General features: G+C 38.5%; 1 protein-coding gene across 7 annotated transcripts in view; it reads left to right on the top strand.

The window, feature by feature from the left end:
- Positions 1 to 18,320, top strand: part of TCF12 (transcription factor 12) — a 418,189-nt gene that overhangs the window by 41,374 nt on the left and 358,495 nt on the right. For 5 of the 7 annotated variants that reach the window (XM_012442999.3, XM_021666221.2, XM_012442993.3 and 2 more), the window contains exons 1-3: positions 139 to 402; positions 1,385 to 1,481; positions 2,495 to 2,567. Coding sequence is in view for 5 of the 7 variants with exons in the window: in XM_012442993.3 (XP_012298416.1) it covers positions 1,407 to 1,481; positions 2,495 to 2,567 (148 nt within the window). In the remaining 2 variants the exon portion in view is untranslated. Of the gene's footprint in view, positions 1 to 138; positions 403 to 1,384; positions 1,482 to 2,494; positions 2,568 to 18,320 lie in introns of those variants that run through there. The other 2 variants (XM_012442997.2, XM_064361328.1) reach the window with 2 other exon arrangements.

An 18,320-nucleotide genomic window follows, 5' to 3' on the forward strand; every position in this document is an offset into this window, starting at 1 on the left:
CCGCCGCGGCGCGGCTCCTCCCCCGTCTCCGCCGGCTACTCCCCACCCCCTCTGCTGGCCCCACTTCCTAGGCGGCGGAGCGGGCCGGGGAAGGAAGGGTTAACCCGAGGCTCTTCCCGGCGCGGAGGGATCCGGAGGCGAGCCGAGCGCGGTGCTGAGGCCGCCTCAGCGAAAAAAATGTCCGCCTGAGGAGACCCACAAGTTCTATTCGGGGGGACTGCCCGCCCGCCCCAGGAGGAAGGGGCGTCCAGGCCCGAAAGCCGCCTCCCCCGCCCAGACCCAAGAGCTCGTGCGGGGCAAAGTGAACCGAGCCGCTGGGCGGTACAAGGTGAAGCCCGAGCCCGCTCTCCTGGCCAAAGTGAACTTTAATCGGGGTGGTTGGATGCGGAGACGGGGCGGCAGGTAATTGCGGGCTAGTGAGCGGGAGGGGGGAGGCGGGGCAGGGCTGGGGGCTGCGGGGCGCCGCGGCGTCCCTGCCGGAGCGGGGGCGCCCCTGGCCCGCGCCTCAACTCTGCGCCCCTTTGTACGGTGCCAGACCTGGGGTCCCCTCCAAGTTGGGGAGCGGAGTGGGGGCGGAGGCGCGAGTCGCGGGCGCTCAGGCCCGCTGGCGGCGCGCTTGGCCTGTGCGCCCCGTTCGGCGCTCGACTCGGGCGGGCGCCCAGGCTGTGGGGCGCGCGGGAGATCGGGCGGCTTCGGCCGCGGAGCCAGGCTCATTGTTCGTAGGTCCCGGGCAAGGCAGCAAAAGTGGGAGGAGGCCAAGCCTGGGTAGGAGGACGCCGGACGAGAGCGAGACTAGTTGTCGGCGTTTCTGTTTTCTTTTTAAAAACGCCCCTTGGATGCGCTGGGGGTGCTTTCCGACCCCCTGGGCCCGCCGGGGATATCCGGGCGGCGGCGGCGGCCGCAGACGCGGGCCTGCGAGCGGCTCGTTCCCTGCAACTTGTCAGTTCTATTGTTGCCGAGCGAGTGAGTCACTTCGCATCTCCGCTCGCCGCCGCTCCGCTGCTGGACGCCGAATTGCCCCTCACCTCGCTCCTCGAGACGCCAGCCGCGGCCGGGCCCCGCGCACCGAGCACTCGGCGGCGGCGCGGAGCAGGGGGTGCCGGGGAGGGGGCAGAGACGGGTTCGGAAACTTGCGGGAGACGCGGCGAGTTGCGGGAGCCGCCGCGTCGCTCTTGGGCCGCGCCGAGGAACGCGTGGATTCGGGGACCCGGCGCGGGCACTGAGCTCTCCCGCCCCCTGCTCGCGCCGCGGTGGGAGCGAGTCCGGGTCTTGGAAGTCATACCGGCGCCCCCAGCGCTCTTCGTCTTCAGCAATACCTCTTTCTGGCCCCTCACACATTTGGGGCCTCGGTGGTCTCTCGTTGAGCCCGTTTGCTCTGCCCTAGGACTTGCTAGAAGTGGCCGAAGATGAATCCCCAGCAACAACGCATGGCCGCTATAGGGACCGACAAGGAGCTGAGCGACCTGCTGGACTTCAGTGCGGTATGAGAGCTTTCCACGGCATCTTGGGGTTCTGCAGAGGGTTTTTTTTTTTTTTAAAGAAAAAAGAAAGGGTGGGGGGAAGCAACGTGGAGACTAGGCAGCGTGAACTCCATCTGCTTTCTGCTTGAGCAGTAGTTCTCAGGGCTGGAGTCCAGCTCCCCCAAATTGGACACCTGAACTTTGATGTAATGTCTAGACTTGCAGATTTAAAACTTAATGCCAGAGGGGTCATTTGATTTAACCGGTTAAAAGGAGAACAATGTAATTATGAGTTTTGGTTGAATCAGCCTCCGACCCGGATGATTATTAGGGATCTTGTACTTTATATGAAAAAGTATTGTTGTTTTCTTCAACACTCCTCACCATTTTCCTCTCTAATATCAGATGTAGTTTATGGTACCTGAAAGATGTCAGCTACAAGAAAGGCAGTCCAGATCTAGAATTTCCAGCCTTCTGAGCAGAGTACTTTTATTTATCTGTGTGTATGTATACTTACTATGTTCTTAACATAGGAAATAACTGAAAAGAAAAAATCAACTGAAACCGAAGGGCCCACTGGTTTTATTTTTAATGGGTTTAATTCCTTCATTAACTGCTGTTAGGAGGTAGCACCTATACCTGCTTTATACAACTCAGTTATAATCCTTACTGTATGTAGTAATTTAATTGGCCATGATTTTGACTGTATGTGTATATTAAGATGTAATGTAAATGTAATGAGATTCACTTAGTTCCACAGTGTAAATCAAGGGTAATAATATACTACTTAAATTTAATAATCTTGGAGTCTTCCATGTAAATGATAGGGTTTTCAGAACATATGTAACCATTATTTCCAATTAATCAGGAATTAGTATCACTCAGTGTATTTGCCTCTCTGGATCTGAAAGTATCTCCAATTTTATTTTAACTTCCCTCTGAAATACAGTAACTGATTGATGGCTTTGGTGGACTTTTGTTTGCAAGGTAGAAGAATTTCAGAACTAACAGATAACATTTGGATTATTTTGCAGATGTTTTCCCCACCTGTTAATAGTGGGAAAACTAGACCAACCACACTGGGAAGCAGTCAATTCAGTGGATCAGGTAAGATGATGTCTTAAACCAGAGACTCATATTTTGGTGGCATGACGCATTTTAGTAGAAAAATAGAAAGCATGACATTTAAATATTATTGAATATATGTATATAAAAGGTAGAATTGAGTCAAGCGATAATTAGTAAGATTTATTAATTTTAAAAGATGACAGTTCCCTCAGAAATCTGTAGGAAATCAATGGTTTCGTTGACAATTATTTAAAATGTTAATGGGGTAAATTTTCAAAATGAACAGAAACTTAGATTTATTTTTAAATGTTACCTACTAGATTACTGAATTCTGTCCTATATCCAGATTACACTATGATAATGTTTAGAGTAAGTTAAAGTAGATTCTACACATTAGTGCTGTTGTCTTTAAATTTACTTTTAATACATTTATGACTGCTGTGCTCCATTATTAAACATTTATCCCATTTTTCTTAAGTGTTCATGTTTTGTTTTTTGACTTTTAAAAACTCATAATTTTTAAATATTTGAGAAGCACGATTCATTCCAGTGTACAAAAGCTGTGATTTTTTATTTAATTTATTTGTGTTCAGAGATGAAAAAATAACTAAAGCCGTGACACCATCATCTTAAGAAAACCCACTGTCAAATCTCTGGGCTGAAACTCAGTAATTCCTCTTTGATGGGTGCTTTTTATTTCTCCTGGTAAAATAATAGTTAATTTCTTAAAATACTGTGACAGTAAAACATCAGAAAATAAGGTTAATTTCATAACTGCCGAAACACTTTATGCCACTTTACATTCTAAAAAGTTTGTATATAAAAATTGTCTACTAATTTACTAAAATTCATTTTTAATTATGAAATTACAGCTTGTGGGGAAAGTATAGCATGTCCTTAATCATCTCAAGTAAGTGAAATGAAGGCATTTTTTGGATAAGTAGGTTAAAGACTAACATTATTCTTGATCAAAAGGACATCATGAAACAAAAGCCAAGTCACAACTTTTCTCTCACCTCCTTCCTTTTACTGGTAATCATTTGAAAATTGTTACTTTTTGGGGAGGGTGGAGAAAGTTTAACAATTTTAAAGGTATAGAAGATGGCTGTATTTCTTCATAGCATTTTGAATACATCTCATTTTTGTAGTTAATAGTTTATTCTTGGGAACCTTCAAATATACTTTGACTAATACATGGTAGATGATGCTTAGTATTTTTTAAAAATGAGTCATGATATTGCTGTTGCCTATTGTTCCACCTAAAATTGTGGTAAATATATATAACTGGACACTCATTGATACAATAACATGAACTGTAGGAACTTGCTATTAGAAGTGCATTCTGTTTTTAGAATAAAGGCAATTATATTTGTTATACTTTTTCAAATTAAGAATTTATGTAGTCTATGAAATTAAAAAGTATGTATGTGAACTGAGATGTGGATTACAAGCATGGCATTGGAGCAGTTGTTGGACTTCTTTCAGTATGTTGCATTACACAAAGAAAAAATTATTTTTCTATATTGCCAGTGGTCACCATATTTGATTATTTAGATTAGGAACTTTTAGTTTTAAAAATTAGATTTATTATCCATTGAAAAGCTTGAACTTAAAGTCCTGTATTCAGTGGACTTAGCAATATTTTTCTGTGGTTTGTTTTCAATGCTACAAAAAGTTGTAATAAAAAAGCTGTGACTTTTAATAAGTTAGTGAATGGATATCAATTTGGGAAAGAAAATGGCATGTGATTTTTTTCAAATCAAGATGTACTGGTAGGTAACGATTTTTCTGTGGCCATTTCTTAAAAGGAATGTTTAAAAGAAATTGGTGTAGCAACATTATTTTGCTTATATAGTTTATATTTATATACCTTATTGACATTTGAATAATCTTCTGCCCTGATTTCAAAGGATACTGTGTAATACACCCTAATGCCTATATATTTGCAGCTGTTAAGGAGCTGAAGATCTGACTTTCCTTTTGAAGAGCTGCTGTAGTAAAGATTAGGGTTTTTTGTTTTTCGTTTTGTCTTTGGAGTAACATTTGTAAAAACCTCATGCCATTTAACTTAGGAAAACTAGAGTTTATAGTTGGGTATTGTAATTTCCTTTATTTTTCTTTTTTTGAGGAATACTCAGTTTCACAGTAGGCTGTTTTTGAGAAACAATATATAATACTTTTAGAAACTTTTTTAGCTGAAAGAATGCAATATGTATTATATTATGTGATGTTATCTTTAATCTTATTCCTGAAGCAAAACAAATAACTCATGATAGTTATTTGTCAAAAGTCACTAAGGAAAAGATAAAAGTGTGCTGACTACAACTGATTTGTCTTGAGGAATCTGTTATGTTTTTTCTTCATTAAGGTGTTAAAATTTTCTTTGCCTCATGGTAGGACTGAATTTGTTCACTTGGTATGATAGGCTTTGTGAAGTGTTCCTAAAGTGACCTTGAGAGTAGCTTTTCTTTAGGAGTGAAAGGTGAGGCACTCTTAATTAGGGCGGTGTATAGATAGAAAGGGCAGTCTATAGAAGGAAAGTTTGTTAAAAGGATTGACAAAATGGGAATGGTTCGGATGTTTAAATTCCTGTTCTCAACTTCGGTTTGAGTGTGTACATCTAAATTGTGATTTTTGGGTTTAGTTTTTAGTAGATTAAGTGTTTGTATGAAATCTGAAAATTTCCTTTGTTAGATTTTAAATCTAAGTAATAAGTGATGTTGTCATTTTGTAAGCCATCTGTGGATACTATGTATGTTTCTCTGTTATATTTCTATCTAGAAAGTAGTTTTAGCTATTAAGTAAAGCTGTACTTTTTCTTATTCAATTCAGACTTTTGTAACAGTATAGGCTTCTTTTTGCCCAAAATTTTTGAAGATAAATGTAGGAAGTATATTTTCTGGCTTTTAATTTTTTGAAAACAGTTTTTCATTCTAAAGTTACTGATCTTTTTTTTTTGCAGGGGGATTTTTAGATGTACATATAGGCTTTCTGAAAATATCGATATACGGCTAGAAAGATGAATTCTTATTAAATTGCTCCTTTTTTTAATTAAATGAAACTTTATCTTTAGATAATTATAGATTCATATGCAGTTGTAATACAGAGATTCTATGTACCCTTTACCCAGTTTCCTGCAATAACAGCACCTTGCAAAACTAGTACAGTATCACAACTAGGTTATTGATAGTGATACAGTCAAGATACAGAAACTGTTCTGTCACCACAAGGATTGTTGGTGTTGGCCTTTTATGACTACATCCGCTTTTCAAGTAATTAAAAAAATGCTAAGATGACTAAATGCCTTCTTACCCTATTAAACTTGGAGTAAGCTTTTCAGATTGTCATAGCATTACTTGAACATATCAAGAAAAAAATCAAGAGAGGGAAAACCAAAATTGTACCAATGTGAGTTTTTACTAAACTGTAATATAAATAGGAATGGTGATTTTAGAGAAGAAACCAGGTTTGACCTTCCACTTAAGGTATTTTAAGGTTATGAGTAGGGTGTGGTTCGTATTATGTACCTATTAGTGTTGAAATTTATAACTATAATTTGTAGTAATACACGCTTGTTAATATTGAGCCATGTTAGACATTTGCTTCAGGTAAGCTGTAGTGATTAATGAGAGTTATCACAGAGTCAGCAGGTGTGTGGCAAAAATATATTTTATGACAGATATGGTCTGCTATTAAGTGGCTTATTTAAGGTAAAAGGTAGCAAAAAATTCTTTTAGAGAAAACCTGTATATGAAAACTCAAACTTGGAAAATAGAAAAATTAGAGACAAGATTATGACCATGAGTATTGTATACTTTTCAGGACAATTCCTGAACAATTGAAAAACAAGGTCGGGCGCGGTGGCTTATGCCTGTAATCCCAGCACTTTGGGAGGCCGAGGTGGGTGGATCACATGAGGTCAGGAGTTTGAGACCAGCCTGGCTAACCTGGTGAAACCCTATCTCAACTAATATTACAAAAATGAGCCGAGTGTGATGGTGGGCACAGTAATCCCACCTACTTGGGAGGCTGAGGTGGGAGAATTGCTTGAACCTGGGAGGCGGAGGTTGCAGTGAGCTGAGGTGACGCCACTGCAGTCCAGTCTTAGCAACAGAATGAGACTCTGTCTCCAAAAAAAAAAAGAAAAACAAATTGGTGTTTTTCTAAGTAGTCATTGCTTATAATGGATTTGAAAAACAATTTGATTAGATCACATTGTAGAGTCTTAATATCTGTAGTGAGGCATACCTACAGTTACTATTTTTGTCTGTTTTCTTTAGCCATTTAAACACAAATTCAAGTTTCTGAATTCAAGATACCCTTTGAGTTTTTAAACAAGCCTTTTGAAATGGGAAGATAAAGATGAGGGTATCCAGGCTTGACTGTAAACAGCTTTCAAATTTTAGTCTTAATTGGGTCATAAATAACACTCTTTTATCAAAGCCATATAGTTTTTTTCTGCTCTTAAACAGTTGGTTTCCTGGAATGTCATTGCCTACCTAGTATTGTCAAAAACTTGGGTAATCTCACTGAAAGAAAGTAAAAGTAACACTATTAGAAAGGCTCTCCTGAAAAAGAAAAAAAAATTCTGTTTCTGGACAATGTGTGGAATGCCTTTGTAAAAGATCATTTAATACGACTGCTTTTGGGTATCACTTGAAAGTATATTTTTGGATGGGAATGTTGAAATTGCAAATCTAAGTGTTTAGGAAACAATGAGAAGACAAACATTTAGATATATTGGTTCAAAAGACTAATGAATGACAGTCTGTTTTGTTAAATAGTTGCGCCATAAGTATCTAATTTTTATCAGTTAACTATTTAGTATCTACTTATGCAGTGTTCTAATAGTTTTTGGGAAGATGGGAAATGGAGAAGGTTGTTCAGAAAAACTGGAGACATTTCGCTGGGCATGGTGGCTCACGCCTGTAATCACAGCATTTTGGGAGGCCGATGTCGGCATATCAGTTGAGGCCAGGAGTTGGAGACCAGCCTGGCCAAGGTAACGAAACCCTGTCTCTAGTAAAAATACAAAAAATTAGCCAGGTGTTGTGGTGCACGCCTGTAGTCCCAGTTACTGGGGAGGCCGAGGTAGGAGAATCTCTTGAACCCAGGAGTCAGAGGTTGCAGTAAGTCAAGATTGTGCCACGGCACTCCAGCCTGGATGATAGAGGGAGTCTCTGTCTCAAAAAAAAGAAAAAAAAAAAAAAGTGGAGACGTTTATTGGGAAGTAAAACAGTGAGGTAAACTTTAGAAGAGGTCAAAAAACGCACATTATTGTAGTTTAAATTGAGTCCATAAGAAAAAGGCTGTGCTGAGGAGTCAGGGAACTGGCTTAAGGAAAACTGAAAAATGTTAAGAGTTGTCTTGTGAAGAGATAATGGAAAATAGGGAAGAAAAGAACTTGTCTTTCAGGTGAGGAATAGCATGAGGAGAGACCTGGAAATGTATTCAAGAGCCTGTACGATTCTTAGTGGGAGAAGCTGGTTTTTATTCATCATCACTGCTTAATTCCCGGGGGAGCTCATATTTACATATTAACTATCTGTAGCTAGATTGCAGGCATTCAGATTCAGAAATTACCAGTGAATAGCTGGGTGATCTTGGGTATGTTACTTAACCTCTCTGCTTCTGTTTCTTTTTTCTTTTTTTTTTTTGAGATGGAGTCGCTCGTTACCCAGGCTAGAGTGCAACGGCGCGATTTTGGCTCACCGCAACCTCCGCCTCCTGGGTTCAGGCAATTCTCCTGCCTCAGCCTCCTGAGTAACTGGGATTACAGGCACGCGCCACCATGCCCAGCTAATTTTTTGTGTTTTTAGTAGAGACGGGATTTCACTGTGTTGACCAGGATGGTCTCGATCTCTTGACCTCGTGATACACCCGCCTCGGCCTCCCTAAGTGCTGGGATTACAGCCGTGAGCCACTGCGCCCGGCCTGCTTCTGTTTCTTAATCTGTAAAATAGGACTAATAATAGTAGTTATCCTTTTGAGGTTGTTAGGAGTGTTCAATGAGTTAATACATGTCAAGTTCCAAGAATAGTGCCTAGCACACAGTTAGCTGTGGTGGAGTAAATTGTTAGTGATAAGAAACTAAAATAAGGAAGGCATTTATTTACTTTGGAAGCCTTTATGCTAATCTAGGGATGAGCCGGTGAAGGATTGGATATGGTGTTAGTGTAGGGAATAGAAAGGAAAAATACCAGAAGTAAAGGATTGAGAGAATTTGAAGTATTGGCTTTCTGTAGGTAAGAAAAATGACTCAAGATTGCAGTTCTGACATAATTGGAGGATAGTGTTGTGAGAAGTAATAAAGATGCTGAATAGTTTTGTGCATTTTATATTTCACATGACCTGGGACTCTTCTGGCTAATTTGTAGATTTATGAGTGAAGAGTGCTGGGTAACAATGTTGGTTTAAAAGAAAACTATCTCTGCATGTAAAGTTAATACATAGTCATTATTGAAAAGAAAATTGGAGACCAGAAAAAGCAAAAGGGGAGAAATTACCTTTATTTCACTATCCAGAGAAAATTGTGTGATTTATTTCGCTTTTGTCTTTTTTTTCTTAAAGTTCTGTTTGCAAGGTTGAGAACTTGTTAGTTCATCTATTTTTTGTTTCACTTAATCTTCTACCGTTAACATTTTCTCATGTTATTAACTTGGTTTAAAATAGTTGCATGCTCTTAAATGGAATGAATATAGCATAACTTAACAAATCCATTCTCTTATTACTTGACATTTAGGGATTTTTGTTAATTTGCTTTTTGATATGATAAATAATGTAGTACTGACCACCTTTTTGTGTATATATATGTTTTTGCTCACATTTTGATTTCTTTTGGTTAGGAGATGCAAATTTGTTTTTTGTGCCTCCAAGTTATAATTAAAGCTAATGAATTCTCTTAGGGAAATAAACACAGAGGGAGATAAATTATCAGGCCAGGGATTGATGTTAATGTTGGAGTTACATGTATAAAGTTAGTGACTTTGGTTGATTATTTAATGTAACAATACAAAACTTTATTAGTATGTGAACGGAATGCATTATGACATTTGGAGCATATTTGTGCTTGTATACAAATGTGTTGTGTGGTGACTGGTGGGAACTCCTGTCATTCTTTGACCTGTGCTTATTGAAATGGAGTGGAATCTAATTGGAGTCTTGTCAGTGAGAGAGCTCTTGAATTCCTGCCTTTTGTGAGAGAGGCGGTATAGTGTAGTGGAAAGAATTGGGCTCAGGAGCCAGACAACTGGATTGGAATCGATGACTTGCAATTTATTAGCTAGATGGCCCTAGGCAAGACATTTAAATAATCAGAGCCATACTTTTTTCATTTGTGAAAAGTGGGTAATAATCCCTGCTTACAGAATCCTTGTGAAGATTAAATAAGGTTTTGTATGTATTTCCTCCTACAAAGCTGCTTCAAAAATGGTAGACGCTGTTGTTGTGGTACTTTCTAATTAGTATTCTAGATAATACTAATGATTATATTAGTAATCATTATATAGCCAGTATTATAGCTAGTGTTTATTGAATTCCTGTTATATGCTAGGCATTGTGATAAGCAATTTATGGTCATTATTATTTGGAAACTCCACTGTATATATTGTCTTTACTTTGGATAAAATGAAATGTTTTGTCTGTGGTGATGGAAGTGAGGAAATAGCCCTATAAGAGCAATGAATCAAAGTTGCTTATAGTGGCATAAAATTGTGTATATTAAGTTTGAGAATTAATCAAGCATACAAATAGTTTTGAAAGGTCATGAAGTACCTAAGAACCTTAACTTTATATTTTTAGTTGATTTCTTCTTAATGTTGTTATTTTGTGGGCTATACTTTGTAGAGTGCAGAATAGTGAACAGAATGTGTACACCTTCTGAAAATCCTTTTCCATGCTAATGCATTGCCACCACTTAAATATAGTATTTTGTCCATATTTTTTCTCCAGCTACTTGAAATTATTTCTGGAGTGAGGAATAGTCTAAATAATTAAATAAAATAAAAATTACCTGACTTGAAAGGATAGAACTCCTGGGAACAGGTAGGAGAGAATATTAAGAGTCTCTAGGGTAGAGCAGCTTCACTTTTTTTCTTAATGACAAAGAAGAAGTAACATAAACTCCCTTGGTAGCCTGAAGCAACACGTTGCAAGTGAGTGGAAGAAATCTTATTTTAAAAATTCATGTACATTTTATTTTCTACTTGCTACCACAAACATATTTGTTGTAATTTAAATATGTTTTCATTAACCATTGAGTAAAACTGAAATTCTAAAGTTGTGTCATTTTTGGCTTATGGCACTACCTTCCTCCTGTTTTGCTTTACATCTTCGGAGGGTAGGGGTCAGGGTGGAATGGGATGCTAGCCTATCTTTAATGAGAAGCCCAACTCTAGAACATATTCTTTAGCTGTATTTTTTCATGCACCTTTTCCTGCTCCTATAGAAGCCTGTGAAAAGGGATCATTACATCAGGGGGAAAAATGGTTTTGGTAGAAAGTAAACTGTTATTTTCATAAACTGAAGCACAGATAGTTTTCTTAATAATGTGACTTTTATTTGAACTTTTCTCTGTTTCCAGCCAGATCATCCTGTAATTTTTAAAGATACCCTTGACTTGGAAAGAAAATTTAGTTTTTATAGAGGGAGCTTTGGTTTTTTTTTGTTCCAGTGTGCTCTCATGTATTCCATGTTTTGCTCTCATAAAGACCATGGTGTCGTCCAAGCTACTATAAGCTGCTTGAGGACTTAAAGATCACATAAAAGGACTTAAAGATCACACAGAAATGTAAATTGATTAGAGATTGGTTACTAATTTTTATTGCATTGGGTGATGAATGAGGGATGACCTTCAAAATAATATAATAAAACAATTTGAGATGAGGTACAGGACATAAAATACTACCTTTTTTCCTAAAAAAAAAAAAAAAAAAACCACTACCATAACTTACTGTATTTTGGTTATTAAAATTGGGGGAATTTGGCCCAAGATGTCATTTTGTCAGCTCTGTTTCAGGTGCTAGCAAGGTGTCTGAATTTGAACTGAGGGGGTTTCTCTAAATTTGTAGTAATCTATGGAAGATCATTCTAGTTGCTAAATGGAAGTCTTTCTGGAGGCAGCCTCCCTCAAAAGTTGTCAGTTTATTTGCTTCTGGTAGTTTTGCCCATGAGCTATTTTCAGGCTTGAAAAATGAGCAAGATCGGCTTATAATTATTCTTTCATCACTTCATTCGTGGCTGATATAGTGAATACAGGTTGGATTTAGTATAATCATGGCTACTCCAATCGTGGAACAAATGTGCTGCTGCTGTCAGCAAGAGTTGTGAGTCTTGGTTGGGCGTGGCAGGTATCCCGGCTGGGAGGGAATTACAGTCATCCAACTTTTTGGTCCTAGAGGCGTATGTTGTTGTTTTGAGGTGGTTGGGGATAAATAAGAGGTTTGTTTGTGCCTTTGGAGAGGAAAAAAAATGCAAAATGCTAGGCCCACTTTGAACAGAAGCATGGTTTGGCCACAGATCAGTTCAGAGAATCTGAGCTTATATGGCTACTTGTACCAAGGGTAAGAATCTTCGAGTTCTCCTGCAGCATCCTTTTAAGTTTTTCCTATTTGGAAAGCCCACTATATCTAGCAAACTTTGTCATGTGGTCCAGAGGCCCATTTACTTACCTGTTTGGTACTGACATACTCAGATTTTAGAAAATGTTGTTTAGTGTTGATCCCAGTTTGGAATAAAGTTAAAGGGGAAAGTATTTCATATTGAATCTTTTGATAAAACTTGAAATGATTTTAACTTTCCAATTGGGTAGGTAATTAGAGCCATTTCAAGACAGTCCTAAATATCCTTAAAGTCTTTTATCTAAGCATCAGCTAGTTTTTTTCATTCTAGGTGATAGCATATTTTATTATTTGTCAAGATCCCCTTTTCCCTGTTAGAGATCCACAGTCCCTTTTCTGCAATTTTGAAACCCGAAAAGATCTGAACCAAAATTAATTTCAGCATAAAGTATTTTGGTGGCAAAATCTTACCTGAAGGAAGGCCATTGACATTCTCTATTTTCCTAGTTCTTGTGTTGTTGCCAGGATCTTATTTGTAGCATATGATATATATACCTGTATACTATGTTTCCTTTCTAAAATCTGAAAAACTGAGTTCTAAAACCCACTTGGCTCCATGGATTTTAGAAAAGGCACTATGGAGATCTGTCTGTCTCTCCTTCTTCTCTCCCTTCTTCCTTCACCCCTGACCCCAGGGATTGTTTTCAAATCACAGTAAGAACTTTTTGTTCTCAGAAGTCTAAACTAGAGACTTCATTATTTTAAATACAGAAAAAAAGTTGCAGTCAATTTGTTTATATAAAGCATATTCTTCTGGGAATATGGATTTTCAGGTCAAGTTTTATCTTTGAGAAGTCCACCCAATACATTGATTTAGGGAATCAAGATCTGTTTTGAGGAGAGAGAACCTTTCTCATCTTTTGGGACAAGGAGTATGCTGATCAGTTAAAGCATGCAGGGAAATTTTCAGGGTACTATCAGGAGAGTAGAATTCTTTTCATTTGGGTTCCATTTTATATACATAAGAAGCATTATATAATCTCTGCCACAAGGAAGCCTCAACCCTGATCATACTCTTTTTGAATTTTGACTGAGAGCAAACAGTTAAGAAAATTCTGATAGTTATCTTCAAGAAGAAAAAGTAGAGCTAAGATACTTTGCTTTAGGGAACAGACAAATTAACCTTTGGTAAACTTTATTCTTTTATATTGTGAAAAGTTTTCACAGATTAGTAGCATGATGTTTATTCCTGAAATATACTCATTGGCATCTGAATTAAAAGTTAAGATTCTGCTGAATGTGAAATTTTCCTTAGAATCTTGTTAGGCTTAGACCTACTACTATTTAATATAAACTATGAAAGTGGTAATGAAGTATGTAATAAACTAGTCTGTTGTAGTCTGTTTTGAGAGGTAGACCACTAGGCCATTGACTTTGCTGGTGGTTTTGCAAGCCTCTTCCTTGTACTGTTGCTAGTGTTATTGTCCTAAGAACCATGATACAATGTTGAATAATTAAATCATCTTAAAGTTTGTAGGGGTTTGAGATACTGTACTGCAGGAATACAAAACATGCCATAGTGCCAGGGTCTCTCTTGCCTTCATATTTATATAGTCCCTCTTCACAAGCTTAAGAACAGTGCCTGTAGTGATCAGACTGTTTGCATTGAGTTTGACTCTAGAGACTTGCTGAGTAAGTTATACTAGCAGTAGGACTTTGTCCATTGAATGACTGGGGGAAGGGGAGGAGTCTTAACTGTTTTAAAACAAAATCAGTGATGTTAAGAGTTCTTCATAAATATTTACTCATATGCTGTTTACTTCATAATTCTTGTAGGAAGTTGGTAACTGTTCTTTTTAAAGAGGAAATAGAGAAATCAACAGTAAAATACATTTGCCTGTGGTTTCTTATTGCCCCTTAGAAGTAGCAAACTCTAATCGGTTGTAGTTGCACCTGCACTGATACCAATCTACAAGAGCATGGTTTGTCTTGAGAAGGAATTTAGTATCTCTGGAAATGTTTGAAATTTATTGTAATAAGAAGTCGTATCTGAAGCCAAGGTGACAAAAAGAAAAAAAGAAGTCTAAAATGGGGTATTGCTGATATTCTCCAAAAGTGCTTCAAGATTTATTTATGTAATTTTTTTTTTTTTTTTTTTTTTTGAGACAGAGTCTTGCTCTGTTGCCCAGGCTGGAGTACAGTGGTGTAATCTTGGCTCACTGCAACCTTTGCCTCCCGGGTTCAGGCAGTTTTTGTGCCTCAGTCTCCCAAGTAGCTGGGATTACAGGCACCTGCCACCACACCTATTTTTGTATTTTTTGGTAGAGGCGGGATTTCACTGTGTTGGCTAGGCTTGTCTTGAATTCTTGGCCTCAGATGATTTGCCCACTTTGGCTTCCAAAGTGCTGGGATTACAGGTGTGAGCCACTGTGTCAGGCGGATTTATTTTTATTAAGGAGAAAACAGTATAATTAAAAGTCTCCATAAAATAGTTAATTAAGGACTTTATTTTTAGTATTTCAAGACATGAAATATAAACAGCTACCACCTAAGATATATTTATAAGTGCAGTTCTTTTTTTGTGTGGTCTTACTGTTAAGCTGTCTTCAGACTTTTTGTGAGTTGGAAAGAAGATGAAATTTGATAATTGTAAGATATTGGATTATTCACAGCTGTCATTTAGTTGAGGTCATAGAAAAGAATGGTTGCTTCACAGTATGGAAAATTTTTATTTTTTTATTTCCCTTTTTTAAAGATTAAGTGTTTACTTAGTTACAGAACAGTTAAAGTGGATGGAAAATATTTATTCCAAAAGTAGTTTAAAAATGTAACATACAGAAGATATTTTAATAGAACAGAACTTTCAGTTCATTAAATGAAAGGTATTAATGCTCATATTCAAAGGGGTATGATTAGTTCATTTTATATTTTTATTTATTTAGAAGTAGATTGGGCTGTTTTGTTAAAGAGCATCTGTGGGTATTTGAGTGAGTACCTGCTAATGCACTGTTTTTTATTCAGTGTAGAATGGTTTGTTTAAGGTGGTGGAGAATAAAAATACATTGTGGTATATTTGAAAGAGGAGCAGTTGGGAGATAGAAAGTTTTGGTTTAGTGTTGGCTTTATTATTTACTAGATAAGTGATCCTAGGGCAGTATATTTTAACCTCTCTGAGTCTGTTTATCTTATGTCTAAGATGAGGACAATAAAAATACTGCCTCAAGGGTTGGTATAATGATCAGATTAAAACATTTTTATGAAAATTCTAAAATGTAGAGGTTTGTGGACTATACAGATATTAGTTATTTTATTAGGTGGCATAGGAACTCTTGAAAAGGATTCCAGGCTCTTCAGATACGTATGGAGAGAGGAAATCTTCATGTAAAACTTAAACATTTCTGATGGTGGGTTATTAAAGATTAAATCAGGTGACTGAGAGGAACACTGGCCTAGGGAATTTTTTATGATTTTTAGTATATAATTTTATATATAAATATATTTTCATCAGGATGAAATATAATATTTATATATAATTCATCAGAATCTCAGAATTCTGATGAATCATCAGAATTTCTTTATATGTAATTCATCAGAATCTCAGAATTATTCAGATGAGTCTTTTTGGTTAAATGGAGGAAATTAAAGCACTAAAGTAAAATAAATCCTCAGACATATTCTTTGTGAGGATTCTGTTAAGTATATTCCAAACCATTGAGCCCCCATATTAGTGCCCTCAAGTCCTTTTTTCTCAGCTTAGTTTTTAAAATGCTTGTTGAGGATCTGCTGTAGTGACAAGGTTAACCCCAGACTTAAGTATGAATGTGACTACTGAATAGTTCTTAGGAATATTCTGCTTTTAATTTGTACTGATAAGCAGTAATCTCAGCAAAATTTTAGTGACACTAAAGAGTTAAACTTTTAAAGAGTTGAAAGTTCAGATACACTTTTATACTCATGAGTGAGGAGGAGAGGGTGCAAAGATGAGGTTATGAAATGCAAGAGGAACTCCTGTCTGCTGTATGCTTGTGCTTGAAGCAAGAAAGTCTGACTTAGTCATATCCATGAATGACAGGGTATCAGGGCTTGGAGCTGTCTGCTGGTGCTACCGTTTCCTGGTTCTTTGTAATTAGGGCTTTGTGATGAGGATGCCCCCCCCCAGCATCCAGTGTTGTCTCTCTCTCTCTTTTTTTTTTTTTCTTTTTGGAGATAGAGTCTCACTCCATTGCCCAGGCTGGAGTGCAGTGGCCAGATCTTGGCTCACTGCAACTTCCGCCTCCTGAGTTCAAGTGATTCTCCTGCCTCAGCCTCCTGAGTAGCTGGGATTACAGGTGCACGCCACCATGCCCAGCTAATTCTTTTATTTTTAGTAGGGATGGGGTTTCACCATGTTGGTTAGGCTGGTCTCAAACTCCTGGCCTCGTGATCCACTTGCCTTGGCTTCCCAAAGTGCTGGGTTTACAGGCATGAGCCACCATGCCCAGCCTTGTCTCTTTCCATTTAGTGTGTTTGTCTGGGTATATAAAACACCTTTTTAACCTTACATTGAGAAATATTGGGATTTTCCATCACTAAGTATCTCTTTATGGGATTGTATTGTTTAAAAGTTTTCACTTTATTTTGAAGAATGGAATTGACAAATCCTAAGTAAGGAGACTACTGGATTCCTTTGGAACCTAGTACCAGTAGGACCACTGAGGTACCTTTGATAGAGGCCAGTGTACTGTGGCCTTCGTAGGAGCTATCTGCTGACTGTTCTTCAGAATAAGACACTGACTGGGTTTGAGAGAAAAGGGTCATAGGATGATCTGACAGTTGCTTGACTGGACTCAAGAAAATTCTAGGGGTGGCCGGGCGCAGTGGCTCAAGCCTGTAATCCCAGCACTTTGGGAGGCTGAGGCGGGCGGATCACTAGGTCAAGAGATCGAGACTATTCTGGCCAATATGGTGAAACCCCGTCTCTACTAAAAATACAAAAAAAATTAGCTGGGCGTGGTGGCGTGCACCTGTAGTCCCGGCTACCCGGGGGGCTGAGGCAGGAGAATTGCTTGAACCTGGGAGGCGGAGGTTGCAGTGAGCTGAGATCGTGCCACCGCACTCCAGCCTGGTGACAGAGCGAGACTCTGTCTCCAAAAAAGAAAAAAAGAAAATTCTGGGGGCTCTGTCTCTGCTTCTCTGTTTTTAATAATTTCTAATGCTTTCTTGAAGATCTGTCTTGAATTGCAACGATGAGAATAGCTGGTAAGTGAAGCAGCAAAACTAAAGACCTTGGAAATGGATAGTGAGGGTTCTTGAATATAACTTCTAAGAATCTGGGGGCCAGGTGAGGTAGCTTATTTTTCTCTGTAGCTAATTGATGGCTATGTAATCTGTTGCTTTGCTATTGGATGTTGCAGTAGTCTCCTTACTTGGTCTTCTTGCTGCCATTTGCTCTCTTTTTCCAATCTGTCTTAATCTGCTTGAACTGCCATAACAAAATACTGTAGATTTGGTGGCTTAAATAAGAGGAATTTATTTTCTTACAGTTTTGGAGGGTTAAAACCTGAGATCAGGGTGCCAGCATGGTCGCCTTCTGGTGAGGACTCTCTTTCTGGCTTGCAGAGGTATACCATCTCACTGTGTCCTCAGTGTATGTGTGTGTATGGTGGCAGGGTCTCCTGTGTGCTCTTTGGTATCTCTCTCTTTTTTTGAAAAATTTTTTATTTCTGTAGATTTTGGGGGAAGAGGTGGTAATTGGTTACATGAGTAAGTTCTTGAGTGGTGATTTGTGAGATTCTGGTGCACTCATCTACCCAAGCAGTATACACTGAACCCAGTTTATAGTCTTTTGTTCCTGACCTCCCCTCATCCTTTTCCCTGAGTCCCCAAAGTCCAGTGTATCGTTCTTATGCCTTTATGTCTCACAGCTTAGCTCCTGCTTTTGAGTGAGAACGTACGATGTTTGGTTTTCCATTCCTGAGTTAACTTCACTTAGAATAATCATCTCCACTCCATCCAGGTTGCTGTGCATGCCATTCATTCATTCCTTTTTATGGCTGAGTTGTATTCTATTTTGTGTGTGTGTGTGTGTATATCACAATTTCTTTATCCACTACTTGATTGACGAACATTTGAGCTGGTACCATATTTTTGCAATTGCGAATTGTGCTGCTATAAACGTGTGTGCAAGTATTTTTTTCATATAATGACTTCTTTTCCTCTGGTTAGATACTCAACACTGGGATTGCTGGCTCAAATG

This window comes from Aotus nancymaae, unplaced genomic scaffold (genome assembly GCF_030222135.1).
Source record: "Aotus nancymaae isolate 86718 unplaced genomic scaffold, 86718_ANA_hifiasm-v0.15.2.pri h1tg000041l, whole genome shotgun sequence".
Taxonomy (NCBI): domain Eukaryota; kingdom Metazoa; phylum Chordata; class Mammalia; order Primates; family Aotidae; genus Aotus; species Aotus nancymaae.